The sequence below is a fragment of the Lissotriton vulgaris genome, chromosome 6 (assembly GCF_964263255.1).
Source record: "Lissotriton vulgaris chromosome 6, aLisVul1.2, whole genome shotgun sequence".
Classification (NCBI taxonomy): Eukaryota; Metazoa; Chordata; class Amphibia; order Caudata; family Salamandridae; genus Lissotriton; species Lissotriton vulgaris.
In genome coordinates this window covers 1,229,914,663-1,229,936,620 of record NC_141694.1, presented here as the reverse complement: position 1 = coordinate 1,229,936,620, position 21,958 = coordinate 1,229,914,663, and the positions used below count along the sequence as shown (strand labels likewise).

The 21,958-nt window shown below is 47.4% G+C and overlaps 1 protein-coding gene across 1 annotated transcript in view; it reads left to right on the top strand.

The window, feature by feature from the left end:
* The window catches only part of DYNLT1 (dynein light chain Tctex-type 1), a 55,509-nt gene that overhangs the window by 8,432 nt on the left and 25,119 nt on the right, over positions 1 to 21,958 (top strand). Inside the window, exon 2 of the mRNA XM_086925383.1 lies at positions 7,877 to 7,918. Within this exon, the coding sequence (XP_086781509.1) occupies positions 7,877 to 7,918 (42 nt within the window). The remainder of the gene's footprint in view (positions 1 to 7,876; positions 7,919 to 21,958) is intronic.

The window sequence follows — 21,958 nt, the reverse complement described above, 5'->3', positions numbered from 1 at the left end:
AACTCGAGCATGCACACCTCGCGCATCAGGAACTACCAGAGACACAGACATTCCCTATGCATTCCTATGGGAGGGCAGGCCAACCTTACTCCACGCACTCAAGAGTGCGCACGCACTTTCCACTGGGACACAGTGAAAGTGCGCAGAAACCAAAAATCACTACCACCAATTCACATTCATAAGCAAAAAAGTTTAGGGGTGAACCTGCCAAAAGAGCCAAGTCCAACATTCATTATATGGAACCTCCTTGCACCGTGATCCCTAGTCCTGGTGCAGGCTAAAACCCCCTGACTAGAGGGAGGAGCTCAGGGAAATTTCAGAGGTATGTTAAATACCTTTCTAATGAGCCACAATGCCTCTACGGAGGATCATAGGCAGAAACATGTTGACCTACATGTTTGGAAATATCCAGCAGATATAAACATACCTGACTGGATTTGCTTGTTTTAACCCCGACCCAGGGTCGCATAAATAAAATGTCACATACCTTGGAGCCAGTTTTAACCAGCACATCCCTTAACTCGCACTCTGCTTCCCTCACCACTCAGTGCTCATTAGAAAGGTATTTAGCATACCTCTGAAAAAAAATCCCCGAGCTCCTCCCTCTAGTGAGTGGGTTGTAGCCTACACCGTGAGTAGACATCATGGTGTGAGGATGTTCCCTATCATATGATGAAGCATGCCACCTTTTGGTGGGTAGGGAATTCGTCCCTTAAAGGGAATGCTCTGCATTAGTTAAGCACACCAACTTTCTTTCTTGTTTAATTTTTCTCTCCAGACCCAGGGGTTTGTGTTTGTCTACGAATAGTGGGGAGTCAACTCCTGTAATCTCCTCTGACTCTTAATTTTGTGGTTTGATCGATTGGGATGACCACAGATTAAACTGTGTATGATTTTCACCTTGGGAAGACTTGCTTGGAGCAGAAAATGCCTCAGTTGAATAGTAAAGTTATGGCTAGACAGATTTACTCCTCAAAACAGTCACTTGCCAGTGTTTCATGTGAGTTGAACACAAGGAATGCTGTTACTTTAAATATCACACAAGCTATTATTAGGTACAACTTGCATACATTCCAAATAAAGTTTACTCCATTTTTTGTTGAAGGCTTATTTGCAGACTACTAGACGAATATGTCCAGGTTATTGGCTACCAGTGATGTGGTGGTTGATCACATTGGTTATGTCAAGTCAGTCAAATAGTGCTTTATTCGAGTAATTACTCATAAAAGCAGAAATACACACAATTTTAAAATTGAATTAAATTTACAGTCAATCACAATGACACGGCACTATTGAATCAATAAAGTACACTCGATTAAAAATTTACATTACAATACTTGACAAATGATTAAAAAAGATTAATACATTTGTTAAAATTTTGCAAAGATACAAGACGTTGGTGATCTAAAAAACAGTATTAAAAAATTCGAAGAATCAAATATTACAGACAGAATAGTTATCTAACTAGCAGTCTCTGGCTGAATACAAAAACATAAAATGGTTAAAAAAGCAACATTAACAAATTCATGGGGACAGATTCTTCAGACAGAGAATAGTTAATTAACTAGCAGTCTCTGCCTGATCGCCCACGCCCAACCAACATGTTTTGCTGTGGCTATCAAAATCCAGATAAGGGAGCTCGAACATATAATGCGCATGGCTACAGAACTAAAAGTGGTCCCAAGGTTCCTGCACATAGGTGCTAACCAGACACGCCTTGGTGCACAATAGGCTTTACAGGAAAACAAAAAGTGTCCCAGTGTTTCCTTCCCCGTTCCACAGGCTGGGCAGATGTCGCTTCCCCCTGCACCCCATTTAACAGTCAGTGCTCTTATAGGGAGTGCTCCAGTTCTTAGTTGAAATAGGAGCTTCCTGTCACCCGGCTTTGAGACAATATCCCAATATGCCTCCAGAGCAGGATACAGTTTGGCCTCGAGGAAACACATAGACATAGACCCAATGCTAGATCTGCTCAAGCTCTTGTTAGCAACATTTTCCCAGAATATATTTTTTAGGGCAGACTTTGTAGGGAATAATGCACCAGCAGGGTCCAGCCATAAAGAACTCAACCCAAGCTCAAACAGTATTGCTTTCAGTGAATTAAGCCAGCTAATTTTATGGAAGCCATCAGCCTTGATGACATCCATAAAACCTTCGGCATAATGTGAGAGCTCGGGAGTAGTCCAGAGTCTTCGCCAGTACAGAATGGGGCGTAAACTGGCCAGATCCTTAATTTGTTTCCTACCAAGATCATATCGTAGAGGCAACAACGGAGTGCTTTTAGGTGTACCAGTGAGTATCCGTAGGAATTTATTTTCTGAGGCTTGCAGGGAATTCAGATTTTCAAAGCCCCACATCTCTGCACCGTAAAGTGCGGACCCAATTGCCTTAGCTTCGTAAACTAGCAAAGCTGGCTTAACTGGTTTAGTTAGGGACTTCCTATGTTCAGAGTTGATGGCGCCCGCTAGTTGCTTGTGTCGCAGTATAGCAGTGTTTAAGTGCTGGCTCCACCTGTTGTTGTCAGCAATTTGGATACCCAAATATGTAAATGAGTTAACTAACTCTAATGGCCGACCACTCATCACAATTTTGGACTTAAAGCTGCGATGCGGTTTAAAGATCATGAGTTTAGTTTTAGTAGCATTCACCTCAAGTCCGTGTTCCCCACAAAAGTTCTCAAATATCGACAGAGCACGCTGCAAACCACTGGGGGTTTAGATAGAATGAGCGTGTCATCCGCAAACATTAATATGGGGATTTTTAGACCTGAGAGAGAAGGAGCATCAACTGGCGCAGGTACCAATCGGGGGACAACATCATTTATGAACAAAGTGAACAGGGTTGGAGCCATTGAGCACCCTTGTCTAACTCCTCGCTCAACGGGAAAGTCGGCTGTGACCATCCCATGGCTGCCCCACTGGATTTTAGCAAAATTGCGCTCGTGGAGGCGTATTATCAGGGTTAGTAATTCCTCCGGGACCCCTAAACTCTGTAAAACTTGCCACAATTTGGCCCGCGGCACCAGGTCGAAGGCAGCCCGCAGGTCGACAAAAGCGGCATACAGGCTGCCTCCTCCCAGCACCACGGTCTTCCACTGTAGCAATTGGTAGCGAAACACTTGGTCCACTGTGCTTGTTGCCCTTCTAAATCCTGCTTGGAAGGGTGATAGGATGTTGTTATCCTCTGCCCATTCAAGGAGCCTATTTACAACCACACGACCGACTATTTTTTACACAGTATCAATGAGGCTGATAGGCCTATAATTACACGGCTGAGCACGGTCACCCTTTTTGAACACAGGGATGATCACTGCTCCTCTCCATGAAGCAGGGACCTCAGCTCCCTTAACAATACAGTTAATAAGTAAATGAATATATTTGCACCAACGATCTTTATCATTTGAAAAAATATCAGCGGGAACACCGTCTAAGCCGGGAGCACGCCCTCTGTTTTACTGTTGTAATAGCAGACATAATCTCTTTGTAGGTAAAAAGGTTACTTTGAGAAAAGGTCATAATAAAACCATCCTCACCTGTAGCCTGAGTATTAAGAGTATATTGTGAACTGAAAAATTCTACCCAGGCCTCTTGTGGTACGTTGTTATTTGGAGATTCTTCAACTCTCTCACTGCCCCATTTGACAATATTCCAGAACCCTCTGGAATCCTTCCTATCGCTAGCCTTTTTCAGTTTGCACCAATGTTGCTCGTCCCATTCTCTCTTGGCTTTTGCTATGCATGCTTTGTATGCCTTTCTGGCAAGACAGATGGACACAGGCTCTTTCCTCTTAATGGCATGACCAAGGGCGAATCGAGCCTCCCTGCAGTCGGTGTTATACCATCTTGCACCTTTACGGACCATTGCCCCATTTCGCTTAACAGGTTTTAAAAAGTGCGCCCTAATCTTGGCGAAGAGTGTGTCATGAATATTGACCACATCCCCCAAGCCAGAAGAAGAGTCACTAATCAATTCCATAGCTGAAATGGCTTGGTCAGTTTCATAATTAATAGTGTCAATGGCCTGTTGATTATTGACTACAGTATCCCGTCGGAGCCTGCGCATATTGTTCTCAGGGATAATCAGGGGTGGTACAAGAGCATTCGTACAGGTAGAGTTTGTCTCCACAGCCCACCATTTATGTGTCACGCATAAGGGGTTGTGGTCGCTTTCTGGTCTCTCGACAACCTCCATATCACAGAGAGTTGGCCACAACGTCAAGCTACAGATTACATAGTCAATTCTACTTTTATGTCTCCCATGATCAAAAGTCATAGAGCCGTTTTTATCCCGCAATGTTCTTCCGTTCAAAGCTCTCAGACCTTTTTCAAGACACATTGCATTGAGGGCTATTATGTCCTCAGTCCAGCGAGTAACTGGCTTCAGTTGTAACTCAGGAATACCCCAGTGAGAGTCCTCTTCAGCTCCGGTGGAGGCCTCTCCCGAAACCAAAGGCTCAAACATCAGATTAAGGTCACCTGCTACAACAATGTTGTTCTCGTGTGAATGTGCATCAAGTAAGTTGTCCAAGGCTGTTAATACTTCGGATCGACCACCCTTAGCACCCCTAGCATATATGTTGTAGATATCAAGTGACCCTAGATTATCAGTAGTTATCCTGATCAACTGAATATCATTATGACTAGTTACTATACTTTTGGTTGAGAATTTTAGGGACTGTCTGATCCAAATGGTAAGCCCCCCCATTGGTCTACCCTTTAGGCCCTTAACCGCTGGCACAGAAAAGTTCAGGTATCCTAACACAAAGACAGGTTCACAAGCCCAAGTCTCCTGAAATATGCATACATCGAATAGGGTGACGAAGCCAAGACAGTCCCCGCAATCTAGTTTAGAGGACAGCCCAGCCAAATTCCAGGAGATTAGGTTAGCTACCCCAGTCACGCGACCAACTAGCGCTTCAGATGCAAAGTTCTGGATACTAGTCTCTCCTGCTGCTATCGCTACTGGGTTAATCATCATCCCATTACTGTGACAATTGACGTTCTGGGCAGGCAAGCTAACTAAGCTCTTATCAATATTAACTGAAGGTACTACACTTTTGCCCTCATGAAGTCAGTCACAATCATTTAGGTTAGAAAGAGCTGAGAACCTATTTTCCAAATTTAGTCCCCACTCTGTGGACTGCGCAACCCTCCTCCCTTTCGTTGAGACAACGTTCCACTTGGTCCTTAACATACTCCGATTAGAAACCCTGCCACTACGATGGTAAAAGAAGTCTAGGGTGAGTGGGATGATCTCGGTGGATCTTCGCTGTGGGGGTAGGAGATTGGGCAGTATGTTGGATAATACCTCTGGATCTGAGAAATGTAAAACAGTCACCCCGGAATCTTTTTGCACTGTTTCCTATCCACTCCACCCTCCTGGTCTTGACTAGTTCTTCTGCCAGCTGTTGCTTACCCCAGGAAGTTATCACCATATTATTTGTCAGCCAGTGTAAGGCTTTAGACAACAAGGATGAAGTAGTTTCATCCTGCCCTGGAGCCAATATGGGAACATTAGCTAGGACCAAGACCAAAGGAGAAGCCTCGACTATCAGCTCAACCGAGCCATACACAGGTTCCGGAACAGAAGATACAACTGGAGGGACAGCTTTCTCTTGCACCCCATCCAATGAGGATACCAGGGGAGCCACCGGGTGATCAAATAGAGGGAAGACCCCACCGCCCACCTGCTTGGAGGGGCCCTTCTTTAGCTCAACCCTGTTAGCAACCTCATCCGGCAGTTTACCTACTTCAGCTAAGGTGTTGTTCAGTAAATCCCCTAAGCGATTGACCTCTTTAGTGAGCTTCTCTATTCTGCCTACCAACGGCTTTACAATTCCCTGTATCTTAGTGTCTATCATGTCCAACAGATTCTTAAATTGATCTTTAGTCAGAGACATACAAACATCTTCAATTGATCCATCGTCCTCCGCCAAGGTCTTACTGGGAGGGGAAGCAGGCCTTTTCCGGCTTGATCTTAACCCTCCACGCTTGGACTGGCCCTTTCTGGCACCTCTAGTGGTGCGTGGCGCAGGCACTGGAGTGGGGGCTTTTTCCTCAGATAAATGTTGTTCAGCCTCCTCTTCATTATCACTGTCTAACGCCACACAGTCTAACTGACTTGTTGGGACGTTATCAGCATGATCAGGTATAACAGCTACACTGCTACTGGTGTTATCTAACTCAGGGAATTGGGGCAGGTCTGGTACCGGCAAAGTCGGTGTAATTGATGTAGGTGATACACCCAGCCCAAGTGAGGATCTCCTTTCACTGTTGATTTTGGCAACTACCTGGACTAGATAGTTGTCCATAGTGTTTTTAACAGGGGATATCCTTTTGGAAGACATAGCACACCATTAACCAGTGAACAAAACCCTCCCCAGACCTTTTATGGGTTCGTCGGCAAGAAAAATCACAAGTCCTCAGTACAACTCTTTCGCAATTGGTCTGGAACAGTATGAATAATGTACTGAATAACCCCCGGCAGTAACAATGTCTCACCTCGAGAGTTCGGGCAGAGTAACTAGCCCAGCCCAGTCTCTGCCTGTCTCGGACTGTCTTAGACTGTCCGCCCTTAGTCCGGGCTTCGTCCGGCCCGTACTCGCGGGACGAAGGACCTGCCGGTGCTTTATGCGCCTCCTGGCGCGCTGGTTGCAGGCTTCGTCGCTGGCCCCAAAGGATGCTGAGGGATATGGTCCCGCCGGCGGAGCCAAGCCCGGCCGGTCGGTTGCTGCTGTGTAAAGGCGGAGCAAAGCCCGGCCGCTGTGCAGAAAGGACGGGAACCTTGAATGGAGCAACGAGCGTGAAGAAAAGAAAGACAGGGGACTCAGCTCCTGCCGATGCTTTATGCGCCTCCTGGCGCGCTGGTTGCAGGCTTCGTCGCTGGCCCCAAAGGATGCTGGGGGATGTGGTCCCGCCGGAGGAGCCAAGCCCGGCCGGTCGGTTGCTGCTGTGTAAAGGCGGAGCAAAGCCCGGCCGCTGTGCAGGAAGGACAGGAACCTTGAATGGAGCAACGAGCGTGAAGAAAAAAGACAGGGGACTCAGCTCCTGCCGATGCTTTATGTGCCTCCTGGCGCGCTGGTTGCAGGCTTCGTCGCTGGCCCCAAAGGATGCTGGGGGGTGTGGTCCCGCCGGCGGAGCCAAGCCCGGCCGGTCGGTTGCTGCTGTGTAAAGGCGGAGCAAAGCCCGGCCGCTGTGCAGGAAGGACAGGAACCTTGAATGGAGCAACGAGCGCGAAGAAAAGAAAGGTTATGTTAACCTTGATGTCACTCAAGGAGGTGTATGTTAAGTCATTGATGAGCTGTTGACTGATTATGAAAAATGTTTAAAGGACATTCCACTTACTTCAACGCCACTCATAACAGGTGCGTCATGCTTGGTGCCAGCATTTCCAGCAGTGCTTAGTTCTGGAACTAACAGGGAAGTCGGGGTTAGTTTCACTGGCCCCTCCCCCCCCCCCCCCCCCACCCTGTTTTCTGTTACATGGATGTTTTACTTTTGGCAGCACTTTCTATAGTGAGATTAATAACAATACATGCAATACATGTTTTCTTCTGGACTTTGCCACATTGACTGCCCTTCTTCCACCCAATGCAGTCACTTCCCTTCTCGCACCCCCAGTGTGGTCACAATTAAATGCTCTTCTAATTGTCTTGCCTAATCCACACACACCCTTAAATTTCCCTCTGAAATTTGAATTTCGTGCAATGGGAACAATTTGAGTTCTGTTGGTGGGCGGAGAAAGATCTAATCTCTAATTGCAAAACCGCATGCATGTATAATAAAAACTGCTGGGTTTGAGTAAATACTATCTCCTTTGTAAGTACTAGGTCCCATAATGATATTTTAATGTTCAGTACTTTTTTTTTGTTTTGACAGACCGCCTTTGTGGTTGAAGAAGTGAGCAATATTATTAAAGAGGTAAGATGCCTACCTGGGCTAGTGTACTTTTCATGTCATGTTTGTAAAAGTCGTTTGGTCTCGTAATGTATTTTATGTTTTTTAATGTGACGTTATCTCTATGGCTTATGGCTATATACATAGTGCTTTGGAGTTTCATTTGGACTACAAAATTAGCGAAACAGCTCAAGTTCTGTTCTTTAGGTCGAAGCCTGCCAGACAGCACAGCTGCTGGTTGCAGAGATATATTAGGGACATGCTGAAAACTGACCTAGGAATCCATTTCGCCCATTGCTTACCATTGTCTGTGTGATTTGTCACTCACAGTTGCTTTTTTCCTAATCGATGGCTCTTTGTTTTAGCTCGTGCAGCATGTCTTTGTCCTTCCTGTGGAGCATAGCCTCTTTACCACCTCTTTGATAAGCCTTTTCGTATCTTCCACAAGTGCCTCCTTCCATGTACTCTTTTCTTTTTCCCGAGAGTGCATTTGTTTTCAAGTTCTCTCCCTTATGTAATTCTCTTCCCCCCCTTGTTCCTCTCTGTTGTCCTTGACGTTTTGTCCCCTGCTCCTACATGTGTAGCTCATCCACACCATGCTGCTTTTCTTCTTAATTACAATTTTCCTAAATTACAATTCTTTAGTGTCCTAACAAGAGTTTCTACAAACTATACAGCGAGTGCAACAATTGTCCGAAAAACTCTTATGGTTTCCATTGGATACGTAGAAACTGAAGAATGTGCACTAGAGAAGTGTATTTCCTGACCAATGCTGCTGAATCATGCTGGCAGATGCAGGTTGACATCCCTGTCCTTTCAGTGCCTGTCCCGGCCAGATGGGTAGCTGCCTCGGTATTATCGTTGTCCTTGGCCCACAAACACAGCTGAAAAGCTTTGCACCAAAGACTGGAGCCTCTGCTTATGTCATGCCTCGTGTGAAACTGCAGTTGCCTATGAATTTGTTATACTTGTATGCCCATCAATGCCTTAAAGCATTATTTGTATTGCTTTGGTTCTGTTGGTAGATGCTTACCGAAGACATGCGGGGACTCTACAAACCTTTAAATAAAATGAATGATAAATAAGCATGTCCTTTTAACCACGCAGACAATTATTAAAGTGTGCAACATTTTGGCTGTGATGGTTGAACCTCTTTGAGGGACGTTCAACATGACTGTTTGGCAGTCAAATCCACAGTTGAGGTTGTGCTTCTATGGCAATATTCTGACCTTATAAGTATTTTAGGGGCTTCAAAATAAGTGTTCCCCACTGAAAATTGTATGGTCACAGCTTTCGTTATCGAGCAAAAGGACCAGATGGATCACTGCCTCGTTGTACCACTGTAAAGGACCCACAAGCACTGCTAAATGGCTTTGCAACAAAGACTCCTGGCTCCTCCAGCCACTCCTTTCCTTGTTAGTAGTGCCTCGTTTGAAGCAATAGATAGCTGTGAATTTGTTATACTTGTACACCCATCCGTGCCTTAAAGCATTATTGGTATTGCTTTACTTCTGTCTGTAACTGTATCCTGAAGCCAATGGGAGAACCTTACAAACTATCAGGTAAAATGAATGATAAACAAGCATGTCTCAATCACACACTGTTCTCAAAGTGTGCAAAATGTGTCTGTGTTTATTGAACACATTTGTGAGGCATTCAGCACATCTGTTTGGCAGTCAAACCCACAGTTGAGGCCACCGTTTTGCGACCGTATTCAGAGGTTATTACTGGCATAATTATGGCTCGAAATTAGTGTTCAGTACTGAGAATTGTGTGGTCACAGCTTTGAGTATTGAGTAAAATGACTTAGTAAACTGATGTTTTTCAATATTACAAGCAACACTTCGTGCCTAATGGGTGAAAAAGTAGGAGAATGTATCCAGCAGTTTAGGAGGGCCTTTGGGGGACATTTCCAACAATATCACGATCACTAAGGTTTTTAGCCTGTCAATGAGACTACATGATGTTCATTGAGACTTTGATTTTTCTAAAGTGTTCTGAGGGGACTGTTCGCAGGGCTAGAGAAATTTAGTGATCACTCGTGAACTCAGCAACGTCTACGTATCTTGTTTTATGCACCTCCCATTTGTTTACTCCAGTCCCCAAACACAAAATAATTCTTGGCCTCCTTCCAGCCTCTCGTTATCACTGACAACCTTGGGGCTCTCTGTTCTGGATTAGGTTGTAAAAGAGCTCCAATGCCCCTCTCCAAACTCAATCTATAAGGAACATTCAATGTGCGAATGGCCAGGGCTTTGTCTTGCAGTGGGGTGCAGGGTGTGTGATTCTAAATTACTTCAGGTCAGTGGTAACTAATCAAAAAATGTGATGTAACGAGCAGGTGTAGGTGAAGTTGGAGAGTAGTGGTTTGGGGTGCTGAAAGGGGTGAAAATGACAATCTGAAAAACAAACATGATTTGTGTTATTCATGTATCAATCCCCACCCTAGTGTTTAAGAAATTACAAGAGACATACATCAACATTACTGGCAGCACCAATCAAGACCCTCTCGTTAATAACTTTCACCCAGCACATGAATCTAAGCTTCAGCAAGTATGCATTAGGAGAGTAATGCACAATAACATATGTTATTATCTAATTCTCCACATTAAGCCTGGAGAGACTTGTCCCCATGAAAAGGGCCAGCCATCAGCAGATTAACACATATATCCGTGTTAATTTACATTGCATGGGAGCCACATATGGCATTACTTGTAATCCTGAGGTAATTCTGCATCCTGGAATTAACAATCTGTAATTCTGAGTGTGAAATTACTGCATCACTATTACTAATGATGCTGTACTGTGGGTTTAAGTGTTTTAAAATGAAACCATATGGAAAATTACCATTTACAATACACCACAAACTATATTAATAGTGCCCCTCTGTGGTGGTTTACACCACACACTGACGTATATCTGACATTAGTTGAACTGTCATAATACATAGCTATGTTAACCAGCAACATGCACAGAGATACAGCCTCTGATGCAATCACAGAGCTCTCACAATCCACTTCCAGTCTGCTTTGCAGGGTGCACTGAATAAGGGTCATTATTCATTCATGGAGCTCTTATGACACACTTCTTCTTACCTGCACCATAGAGCTCACAATGCACATCAATCCTGATTTGCCGAATACACTGGCATCCAAGTACTGGCACATTTACAGGACTCTCCAAAATCCACTCTGAGTTGCAGATTGTGCTACAATCTCATTACTTTTTAACTATCGGATCATAACTTCAAATAACCTGCAGGACAACTCTGCTTCTTATCCCTTTGGGAAGGTCCTGTTATTTTATTGCTTGTGGTCCACAACTCGTACCCTGTTGACCTATTAACTGATATTGTGAAAGATGTTTGCTTTTTAACTCTGACATGGTAGCTGCTTGGCTGCAATGCAGTAGGATTGGGTAATTGTGTGTGAACATTGACAAAGAAGATAGGGGAACATGGCTTGGTCAGCCAAGATGGCGTCAATGTTCTGAGCCTGCTCCTGCGGCCCCCATGAATATCCACTGCCATCCTGCCTAACAGCAACATATACTGGTTCCCCCACTCTCTCCTTGTTTGAAGTAGATGCTCGGGACTCAACCTGAGCCGTTTTGCAACCAGAGCATGTGTGTCATTGACTTTGAGAGAGTTCTTTACTCCTTGAGGCGACCTGTTATGCCTGCCTTCCTCCCATGCATTGTCGTTTATTGCGAGGGGCCGACGCCTGACTATTAACCTGTTTCACCTGGCCCAGTTGGACATCCGGAATGGGGATGAGGAAGGACGCACCAGAGATGCTTAGTGATTCTTTACACCCCAATGAGCCTCTCAGTGACTACCCAGCAGCACTGGCTGCTCCTGCTGCCCTGAAGTGGCAAGCAGGCCTGTGGTGGTGCGATCGTAACTTCTGAGTGTACCCCGCTTTCGGCGAGTGCGCCTTGGAGGCCAGTCAATTGCCATTCTTGCGGCTTCGGCCTGGAACACTCTGCCTTTATCCTTGAGATCGATCCAGAATTTTGTTCCTTTTTAAGATGGCACTGAAGACGCATCTTTTTATAATTGCTTAGTAGACTTTTTAAATTTTCTTCTGTTTCCTTTTGGCCACCTGCTTGTTTTTCCTTTTTCGCGCCAGGATACTCTGGTAGTAACAGAGCGCGTTATAAAACAGCTAAAATAAAATAAAAATAAAAATAAATGACTCAATCACTTAGTTCACGCCTAGAGATGGGGCGAAACAAGCCCCCACCGCTGACACTGGCACAAGCCAAAATAGACCAGTACATTAGACCTTCCACCGACACCCGAGGGAGCACATAGGCCCCTCTCACCATGGGCACCCCCACCCAACATACGTACTAGGATGTCATCCTCAAGCCCATCCAGGACTCTACAGAAGCATTGGAAACCAAGGTAAACTGAGTCGACGTGGATGTCTCCCTATTGCCCCAGGACCTCTGTAATATGGCTAGCAGTGTGACTGAGGCAGAGGCCAGGGTCTCTATGGTGGAAGACAAGTTAACAGCCATCAAGCTCCAAGTCTCTAAGCTGCTTTCCACAATGGTGTCCCTGGAGAAGTGGATTGAAGACGCTGAGAATTGTTCACGCAGAAACAACTTCTACTTCATTGGCTTTCCGGAGTGGGTTGAGACATCTGGCACAGACTGTCTGCTAGAGGAGTGGCTCCGGTCCTGGATCCCGCCTGATAAACTATTCCTCTACTTTGTGATGGAAAGGGGATATCGGTCCCTGACCAGACAACCGCCTAACAGAAATCGAGCCAAAAAATGAATCGGCTGTGCCACTCACGAATAAGCACGCAAACTACGTTACTAAAATGTACTCAGAGGTGTAACTCACGTTGAAAGAAGACGCTCCCACTCTTGTACCTCAACCACTATCCTAAGGGTTGTTGCAAATACACCATCAGTGGTCCCTTAGTATAGTGGTTGAGGTACAAGAGTGGGAGCGTCTTCTTTCTACGTGACTAACACCTCTGAGTACATTTTAGTAACCTAGTTTAGATGCTTATTCATGAGTGGCACAGCTGATTCATTTTTTGGCTCTATTTCTGTTTCTGTTTACAGTCAGTCCAATATATATGTGCTTCGCCCGTGGATACTTGAACTGTTACGTACCATATGTAGATATTACACATCTCTGGGGTTATATTAGGTGTATCGTTAGTGGATTTGCCTGCGGTTTAACCTGTTCACATACACTTTCCGGTGTTTTATGTTCCCATCTACTCTGGTGAAAAGCTTGAATCTCGTTATACATTCTTTTTATTTAGCTTGGATACACTTATTTTTTTGTGGAGTACGGTATATTCATGAAAAGCCTTAAAATTGAATTATAGTATAATTTAAAAGTATGACTTTATCAGAACCACAGAAACAGTAAGGAATTTAATTTATTATTGTTACTGTTCGTGTTCCCGTGACGAAAGGTCATCTCGAAATGCATTGGGACCCAGAACACTACATGGGAATTGTAACGCTACAATGAATTTGTAATTGAAGATTACAGTCAGTCAAATAAGCTTTATTATCGGCCATACAGCCATAAAAGCAGTACAAGGATTTATATAAAAAGCAATATTCAAAGTATTCCAGGACCAACAGAGATATAAATATAAGGCAACATTACGTAAATGAGATCGCAATTAAGTCTATAATGGTTAAAATATGAAGTTAAAACAATCGGATAAAATGCCATAAAATCAATTAAAAAACCAACAGACAGTACAATTAGATAATCAGGTAAATACAATGTTGTAGGCTAGGACTGTAACCATCAGATTAGGACCAATAGTCCTCCCATATTTCAGGTCTGTGAGGGAGAGACCGCTACCACGCATCTCCCTATTTCCATTGATTTAATCTTTGCACTTCTAGTACACCACATAGAAAATAGGAACCTGGAGGTGACAAAAGCCATAAAAAAGGATGGATCATACTTTAGAAATCTGTACACCTCCAGATAATTCCTAAGGCCCAGGTTCTTACATAACTGAACAATCCATTTGACTCTGGCCTTTTTATATAAAGGGCAGAATAGTAAGACATGCAAGCCAGACTCTACACTAGCATCGCACCCTGGACAACCCTGAACAGGGGTAAGTGCACCTATCCACTTTTTAGTGTAGGCCCCAACTGGGAGTGTTCCATATCTAAATTGCAGATATAATTTCTTAACCAGAAGAGGCTGTATATAGTCCAAGAACTGCTCAAAATGATAATCGGACTTTGCCTCCAAGAATCTAGAACTCAATACACCTAGAGTGCTATTTCGTGATAGGCTAGCAAAGCGATAATCCTTAAGGGCAGATGCAAGAGATTTTTTTGACATAACGGAACATGTCTGTTCTGGTAAAAGCCAGATATCTGCCCTCCCTATTGCGTAGCAAAGATTTCTAACATGCGTAATCCAAGGAATCTTCCCCACCCCCAGAGCAGATAACAGGTCCTTCGGTTCCTCTCTGTAACTGGAGAGCTCGGGCGTGCTCCAAAGACGTCTCAAGAAAAGAATGGGGCTTTGCCTGTTATATCCAAAATAGGGACCATGCCCAAATCAAGTCGCAGTGGGAGGATAGGCGTGCTCTGGGGAAGTCTTAAAAGGCGTCTGAGGAAATCACTCTGTCAAAGCCAGAGGGTTAGCGCTAACATGCCCCCAGAGTTCAACACCATAGAGTGCTCCTCCCCTGGCTTGGGTCTTATAAATTTCTACCGGGGGTCCTAGTATTTTCTGGGAGCAGTCATTGTAAACCTTAAGGATACCACCGGATGCTTGTGCCAGCTTCAAGTTGGCTTTGGCAACGTGAGTCCCCCAATCCATCCTGTCATTCAGGGTCACCCCTAAATAGTCAAATGTAGAAGTTCTCTCAAGGGCCATACCATCTATATGAGGGTGAGGGCAGTTTACTGTGCTGGCACGAAAAACCATGTATTTAGTTTTGGAGAGATTGATCTCCAAATTTCTATTTTTACAAAATTGAGAGAACGCTTCCAATGTTCGCTGGATGCCCATAGGTGATTTTGACAAAAGGAGCGTGTCGTCAGCAAACATGAGGGCTGGTATCTTGCGATCTGCCAATCGAGGAGAATCTAAATCTTTCTTGCCCAGGAGGTCCGCAATCAAGCTATTAAGAAAAAGAGATAAGAGGGTGGGGGCCAGCACACTCCCTTGCCTAACTCCCGGTGTTTTATGTTCCCATCTACTATGTTAAAAAGCTTGAATCTCGTTATACATTCTTCTTATTTAGCTTGGATGCACTTTATTTTTTTACGGTATATTCATAAAAAGCCTTAAAATTGAATTATAGTATAATTTAAAAGCATGACTTTATCAGAACCACAGAAACAGTAAGGAATGTAACTTATTCTTGTTACTTTTAGATAGTGTTCCCCTGACAAAAGTCATCTCGAAATGCATTGGGACCCAGAACACTACATGGGGATTGTAACGCTACAATGATTTTTTTTTTTTTTTTTTTTTTCCAAAACCTTTATTGCACTTTGCATATTACACAGCGGAACGCCTACAACCCTGCGGGCCGGCCGCTATCAAGGATCAGTGCATAGCGTGTTTCCAGTAAAGCAGGTAGCGAAGGTATAGAAACATTAAGGTCATGACATGATATACTGGAATAATAAAAGTGCATATTGAGCAATTATTCAACGCAGGAATTGAGGTTTTGATGGAGTTTTTTCATTTTTTGGAAAATAACAAACCTAGAACATTAACAGGTAGGAATGGTTATTTGGTCTGGTATGAATCAGTGCAGTACAAAGTACAATCGTCCCTCGGGAACATGCAGATTCGGTGTCCCTGGCCAGTACCTGTGTGCCTCCGAGTCTCAAGAACCCCCCTCCCCCCTCATAGATGTGCAGGTGCCCATAAGCTGCTTCCCGCCACAAGTAGGGCTGCCTTCTCACCCCGGCAACCAGTCTAAGTTACCCTTCTTCATCCTCGTCATCAGAAACATCCAGATCTCCCTCCCGCAAGGGCTCGCAAATGTCCCCTCTGTATTCGTTCCACTTCAGCCATATTTTATTCCATTTAGCCGGGCAGGCTCGGTTAGAGTAGACTGCCCGTTCGGTTAACATCACACGATCCATGTTAAGGCACCATTGGGATTTAGTTGGGAGATCCACTGCCCCCCAGCGTTGCGCTATGTCCCTCTTTGCTACCATTATCCCCGCCGTGACCCAAAGCTGCTCGTAACGGGACAAGTCGGTGGGTTCCCAGATGTTCAGTAAGCACCGTCGTGGGTTAGGTAGTATAGAGTGATTAAGTGTCTGTGAGAGAGTGCGGTGTATTTGTTTCCAATATTCATGTATCTTGGGGCAGTCCCATATGGTGTGGAAGAACGTGCCCTCCTCCCCGTACCCTCGCAGACAATAGGGGTGTGGTGCTCTGTGTATGCGGTGCAGCATTGTCCGCGTATAATAAACCCGGTGCAGGATCTTAAATTGCACCAGTCGCATGCGTGCTGAAATGCCTACCTCTTTGGGGGACCAGAGTGCCTCGTTCCATTCGTGTTCGTCCATGTCATCAATTTCCCCTTCCCATTTCTCTTTCAGGTGGGACGTGGGTTCGGGGGTGTTATTAAGTAATTTGCGATAAGTGAGGGACGTCGCACGTTCTATCATGCAGTCTGTGAGTAAGCGGTCCTCTAAGGGTGAAGAGTCCGGTAGTGGGGTGTTGGTCGGGATAGCCGCAAGCAGGGCGTGGCGGATCTGAATGTACCTGTATAGTTCCCTATCATTGAGCTCATAGAGTTCTTGGAGGCGGGCAAAGGGTACCACTTCATTCCTCTCCCACAGATCGCCCACCGCAGAGATACCTATCGTGTCCCATTGTGTGAACCCTTTGGTGTTCCTAAGGTTGCCCAGTGCGCGGGAGTCCCACAGTGGTGTCATTTTCGTGATCTTTCCTTTCCAGCCCAGAGCTGTCGTCGCCGCGTGCCATATTTGCACTGTTAATTTGGTAGGGCCGATCAGGGTCCGCACCTTGCGGTGATCGTACAGCGGTCCCAACATGCCCTCCGCGCCCAGTTGCACCCGGTCGGAATGGAATGCTGGCTCGGTGTGCGGTGCGTGGATCCATTGGTTAATAGGTTTGAGGTGGGCCGCCCAGTAGTATAGTTTTAGGTCTGGCAGCGCAATTCCTCCGCTGTACCAGTCCCTGCGCAATTTGGGTTGTGCCACTCTTGCCGGGAGGGCGCCCCAGAGGAGGCTGGAGACCAGTGCTGCCACCTTCTGAAAGAATTTGGGAGGCACCGGGTATGGTGAATTCTCGAGGACATAGAGGAAGCGCGGCAGCGCCATCATCTTATAAAGGGCTGCCCGACCTAGGAGTGTCAGTGGCAGGCCCGACCAGAACTCGACGTCTCGTTTGAGCCTCTCCATGGGCGGTTTCAAGTTTTTATCCATGAACTCCGACGCATCTTTAGTAACGTGTATGCCTAGGTATTTGAAGGACGATCCCGCCAGTCGCAGTGGACACGTGTCGTCTAGAGTCGGAGCCGGACTGCGCAAAACGTACAACTCCGACTTGGACCAGTTCAGCGTGTAGCCGGAGATCCTGCCATATGTGTCGCAGATGCGCAGGAGGGCCGGTATGCTCTCCTCCGGTTCCGTAAGATATATGAGCATGTCATCTGCGTATAGAGACAGGCGGTCTTCCCAACCCCCGGTCCCCGGTATACCTTTGAGGAGAGGAGAGGCCCGTATGAGCGTCGCCAGGGGCTCCAACGAGATAGCAAACAGCAGTGGTGACAGTGGGCATCCCTGCCGCGTGCCTCTTCCCAACGGGAAAGTGCGCGATATATGGCCATTTGCCACCACATGGGCCACCGGGGCCGTGTAGAGCAATCTGACCCATGCCAGGAAGTGAGGTCCAAACCCCATCCGCTTCAACGTTTCGAAGAGGTACTCCCACTCCACCAGGTCGAATGCCATTTTGGCATCGAGTGCCAGTATAACCGCCGGTTCCGAGAGTGTCAGATCGAGCCAGGACACCATGTAGCCGCCGCAGATTCTGAGCAGTGTTCCTGTGCGGCATAAACCCGGACTGGTCCGGGTGTATAATCGTGGACAGATGGGGCAGGAGTCTTTGCGCCAGGAGTTTGGCCAGAATTTTCACCTCAGCGTTTAAGAGGGAAATAGGTCGGTACGAGGAGCATTCCTCCGGCGGTTTGCCCGGTTTTGGGATTGTCACAATAGTCGCCACACGCTGGTCTAGCGGAAGAGAGCCCCCCTCCAGACAATCCTTGAACATTCCCAACAAGTGTGTGCTGAGGGTGTCTGGCATTACCTGATACCATTCCACCGGTATCCCGTTCGGACCCGAGGCCTTGCCCGGGTTCACCGCCGCAATGGCATCCGAACCTAGTCGGGTGTAATGTCTGCATCCAAGTCGTGCGATGCCTCTGGAGATAGGGACTGGACTGCAATCGGCGCGAGGAGTGCCCTGGCTTCCTCCGATGTAACCTGACGTGTTGGGGTGTATACTTGCTCAAAGTGGGTCGCTAGCAACTCCGTTATATGTCTCGGGTCAGTATGCGTCACCCCCTGTGCATCCTTTAGGCCCTGGATCCCCCTGGAGCTGCCCTCACGCTTGTCGAGCCACGCCAGCATCTTCCCCGCTTTGTCCCCTACTTCGTAGATCCTATTCTGAGTGTCGGCGATGTGGCCCTTAACTACCGTCCGTAAGTGGTCATTGTAGAGCTGCTGCTGGAGGGTAAGTGCGTGTAGGGTGGTGGGAGAAGGGTGGGAGTCATAAGCTCCGGTCCGCTCCTGTAAGGCGATTTCTAGATCTGCCAGTTCCTGTGTTTGCTGCCTCTTATGTCCGGTTATAGTGTTGATGGCTTGGCCCCGCAGAACCGTTTTGTAGGCCTCCCAGAGCGTCGCCTGGGAGCGCACCGATTGAGAGTTCTCGCGGAAGTAATGTTTCGTGGCTTGTTTAAGTGCCTTGTGAACCTGTGGGATCTTGAGATAAGATGCGTGTATGGGGTAGATGCGCCTACGTGTTTTCGTCTGTAGAGAAAGCGTCAGTGTGAGTGGTGAGTGGTCTGAAATACCTCGGGGGTGAATCACTGAAGTGTCTACTTGGCTAAGGGCCTCCCCTAGGGATAGGAAGTAATCTATGCGCGACAGGCTACCGTGCACCGCGGAATGAAAGGTGTATTGCTGCATGCCTGGGTGTATGTCTCCAAATGTCGGTCAGGCCCATGGCCGTGGTGAAGCGTCGGAAATATGTTTCCCCCCCAGTCTGGTTTGGAGTGGGGTATTTATCCAGTTGTGGGTCTTGGACAGCATTGAAGTCTCCCCCCAGAATGATCGCACCCTCAGGGAGAGTTAGGAGGAATTCTCCTAGTCTCGGGAGGTGCACTGAGTGCAGAGCAGGTGGGACATACACTGACACTAGATTCAGGAGTTTCCCTTCCCATTGACCCTGCACCGCCGCGAAGCAGCCCTGGTCGTCAGTTTTGGTGGATAGGGGCAGGAATCGTGAGTTCTTCTGCACGAGTACGCCGGCCCCCCTGGAGCCGGACGTGAAGGCAGAGTGGGCCCACATTTTGTAACCGCGCCTATCCAGGGCTTTAGTTGCGCACCCCACCAGGTGTGTTTCTTGTAATAGGGCCACAGTTGGCCGCAGGCGCTTCACAGCAGTTAAAACCAATCCCCGCTTTACCTTATCACCCAGGCCCCTCACATTCCAGGACAGCAAGGTCAATGGCGGGCACCGTGCCTCTGTGGGGTTCAGACTCCCCGTCTGTACCGTATTACTAGCCATCGGGGAATATGGGACAGACGCTGTAGCGCCCCAGAGATGGGACTGATCTGTTGCCTGTGCCGCCACGCGGCGAGGTGGTCAGAGTTCTCATGGGGGCATAGTGTCACAATTTGTTCTCAACAGTGTTCCCCGAATTCCACAAGCCCTGAAACAATGTCCTCGACCCCTTGTACCCATTCCTAACAAAAAACATTCAAAACGAACCCCCCTCCCTGCCCCCCTGCTTAACGGACCTTCAACTGCCCGCCACCCCAACTTAGCAGAGTGCATTAGCCTTCCCAATGAACACAGTACTTGCTTGTAAGGGGGAGAGCGCCTCCCCGGGTCGGCGGCTCCCCTGTAGGCTCTTGGGGTTGCCATGCCAGAGTCCACGTGCTGCGGTGAAAGATAAATTAAGGCCGGTGGTCGGTGAGTTAATGCAGTTCAGTGGCCGTCGCCAGAGTCATTCAGTTTCGCCTCCCCCTTCAAAGCCATGGGAAGGCGAGCGTTCTGCGCCCTCCACGCGCCCTGACGCCTGCGAGCCATTCCTGCTGCCTCCTCTGCGATCCGACTCTTGTCTGTTCGTCCTGCGCTGTCGTCCAACGGTGTGCCAGCCCTCCAGCTAGTCCCGGGCTGTGTCGGGGGAGTCAAAGAACCATACTTTCTTGTCCGCTACCACCCGTAGCCTGGCCGGGAATATCATAGAGTAGGGTAGCTCTTTCTCCCTTAGGGTTTTCTTAACCTCCAGGAACGTCCTCCTCTTTCTCGATACCTCCGCTGTGTAGTCCGGGAAGAAAGCGATTTTGGAGTTTTGGATCTGGATTGTCGGCGCCATTCTAGCCGCCTGCAAAATGGCGTCTCTGTCTCGGAAATTAAACAGCCTCGCCAGTATTGGTCGCGGTGGGCCTCCGGTCTTGGGCTTCCCTCCCGGAACTCGGTGGGCTCTTTCGACCGAGAAGAAGTTCGATAGGCCTTTAGGCTGGAGCCGAGTCTTCACCAGATCTTCCACATACAGGTCTAGGGCCCCTGTGTCTTCCGATTCCGGAACGCCTAGAATACGGACATTATTGCGTCTCGAGCGACCTTCCTGGTCGTCCAGCTTGTCCCTAAGGAGTTTGTTGTCCGTTTGCAGGCGCTCCATCGCAATTTGCAGGTCGGACACGTCCTCAACCAATGATTTCGTGACCACTTCGACTTGCTTGACCCGTTCGTTCATCTTTTGCAGGTCCGCCCTGATTAAAGTGACTTCGGTCGCCGTGGCCCCAACAGTTTCTTGTACCTGCGCTAGCGCCGCCAGGACATCGTCCAGTGTGGCTTTCTTCCCCACCTCGGCCTCCGCCATTTTTCCTCCAACGGTTTTGCGCTGGTCTTGTGGTGGCGAGCGTCGGTCGTATGCAAATTTGTCCAGCTTAGCCTGGGTCGTTGTGTTTTTGGGGCCTCTGTGCGACATGGCGTGGTTCTTGTCGGGACGGCACAGTGACTTCCCCGGTCGTCTACGCCGGGTAATGGCGGCGACGAACCTGGAGGATCCGTCGCCTTCCGAGTCCCTTGCAGCACTGAGTACGCCCGGAGAGGGTCAGCAGGTGGTCGGAGGGTGAGCCCTGGTCGCTTCGGAGAGAGTTCGTGGGTCTTAGGAAGGAAGCGATCGTTGAGCCGGCACTTCCGGCCTTTCGGTCCCGGCTGCAGGCTGTTTCCGGCCGGGCTCGACCTGGCTGTGGCTCCGTGGTCTCGTGGCCGCGTGTAGGCCCGGTTCCTCCTCCGCCCTCGGCCCGCGGCAATGTGTTGTTTCGGGCTTCCGCCGCACCGGAAAGTTCTGGAGACGGTTGCTGCACGGTCTCTGGGTCCGGTTCCCCCTCTGGAGCCGGAGTGAGTCAGGATAATTATGCGAATTGATGCGGAAAGCCGCCTTCACCCGGGAGCCTCCCTAAGCTGCGGCCGCCATCGTTGGCTCCTACAATGAATTTGTAATTGAAGATTACATGTGCAGACCTGCTTATTGCACAATAAAAGAAAAACTAAAAACTGCATGAGAAATGATTGTTGAACTGACGAGTTCTTGAATATTTAGATGTAATATGTTTTTTAAGAAAATGGTGGATGTGACTGTGTTTGTATGTTTTCACACCACTTTGGAATATTTTGTTTAAAAATTGCAGAAAGCAACACCATCGATAGGCTTGTGAAAAGTGCTCCTTGTAATTTTGTGACATTCTTGTGTCTCAATTGATTATGCTTCAATATACCCACCTCTTAGGTTCACAATGCTTCTTCCTCGGTCACTTTGGCTA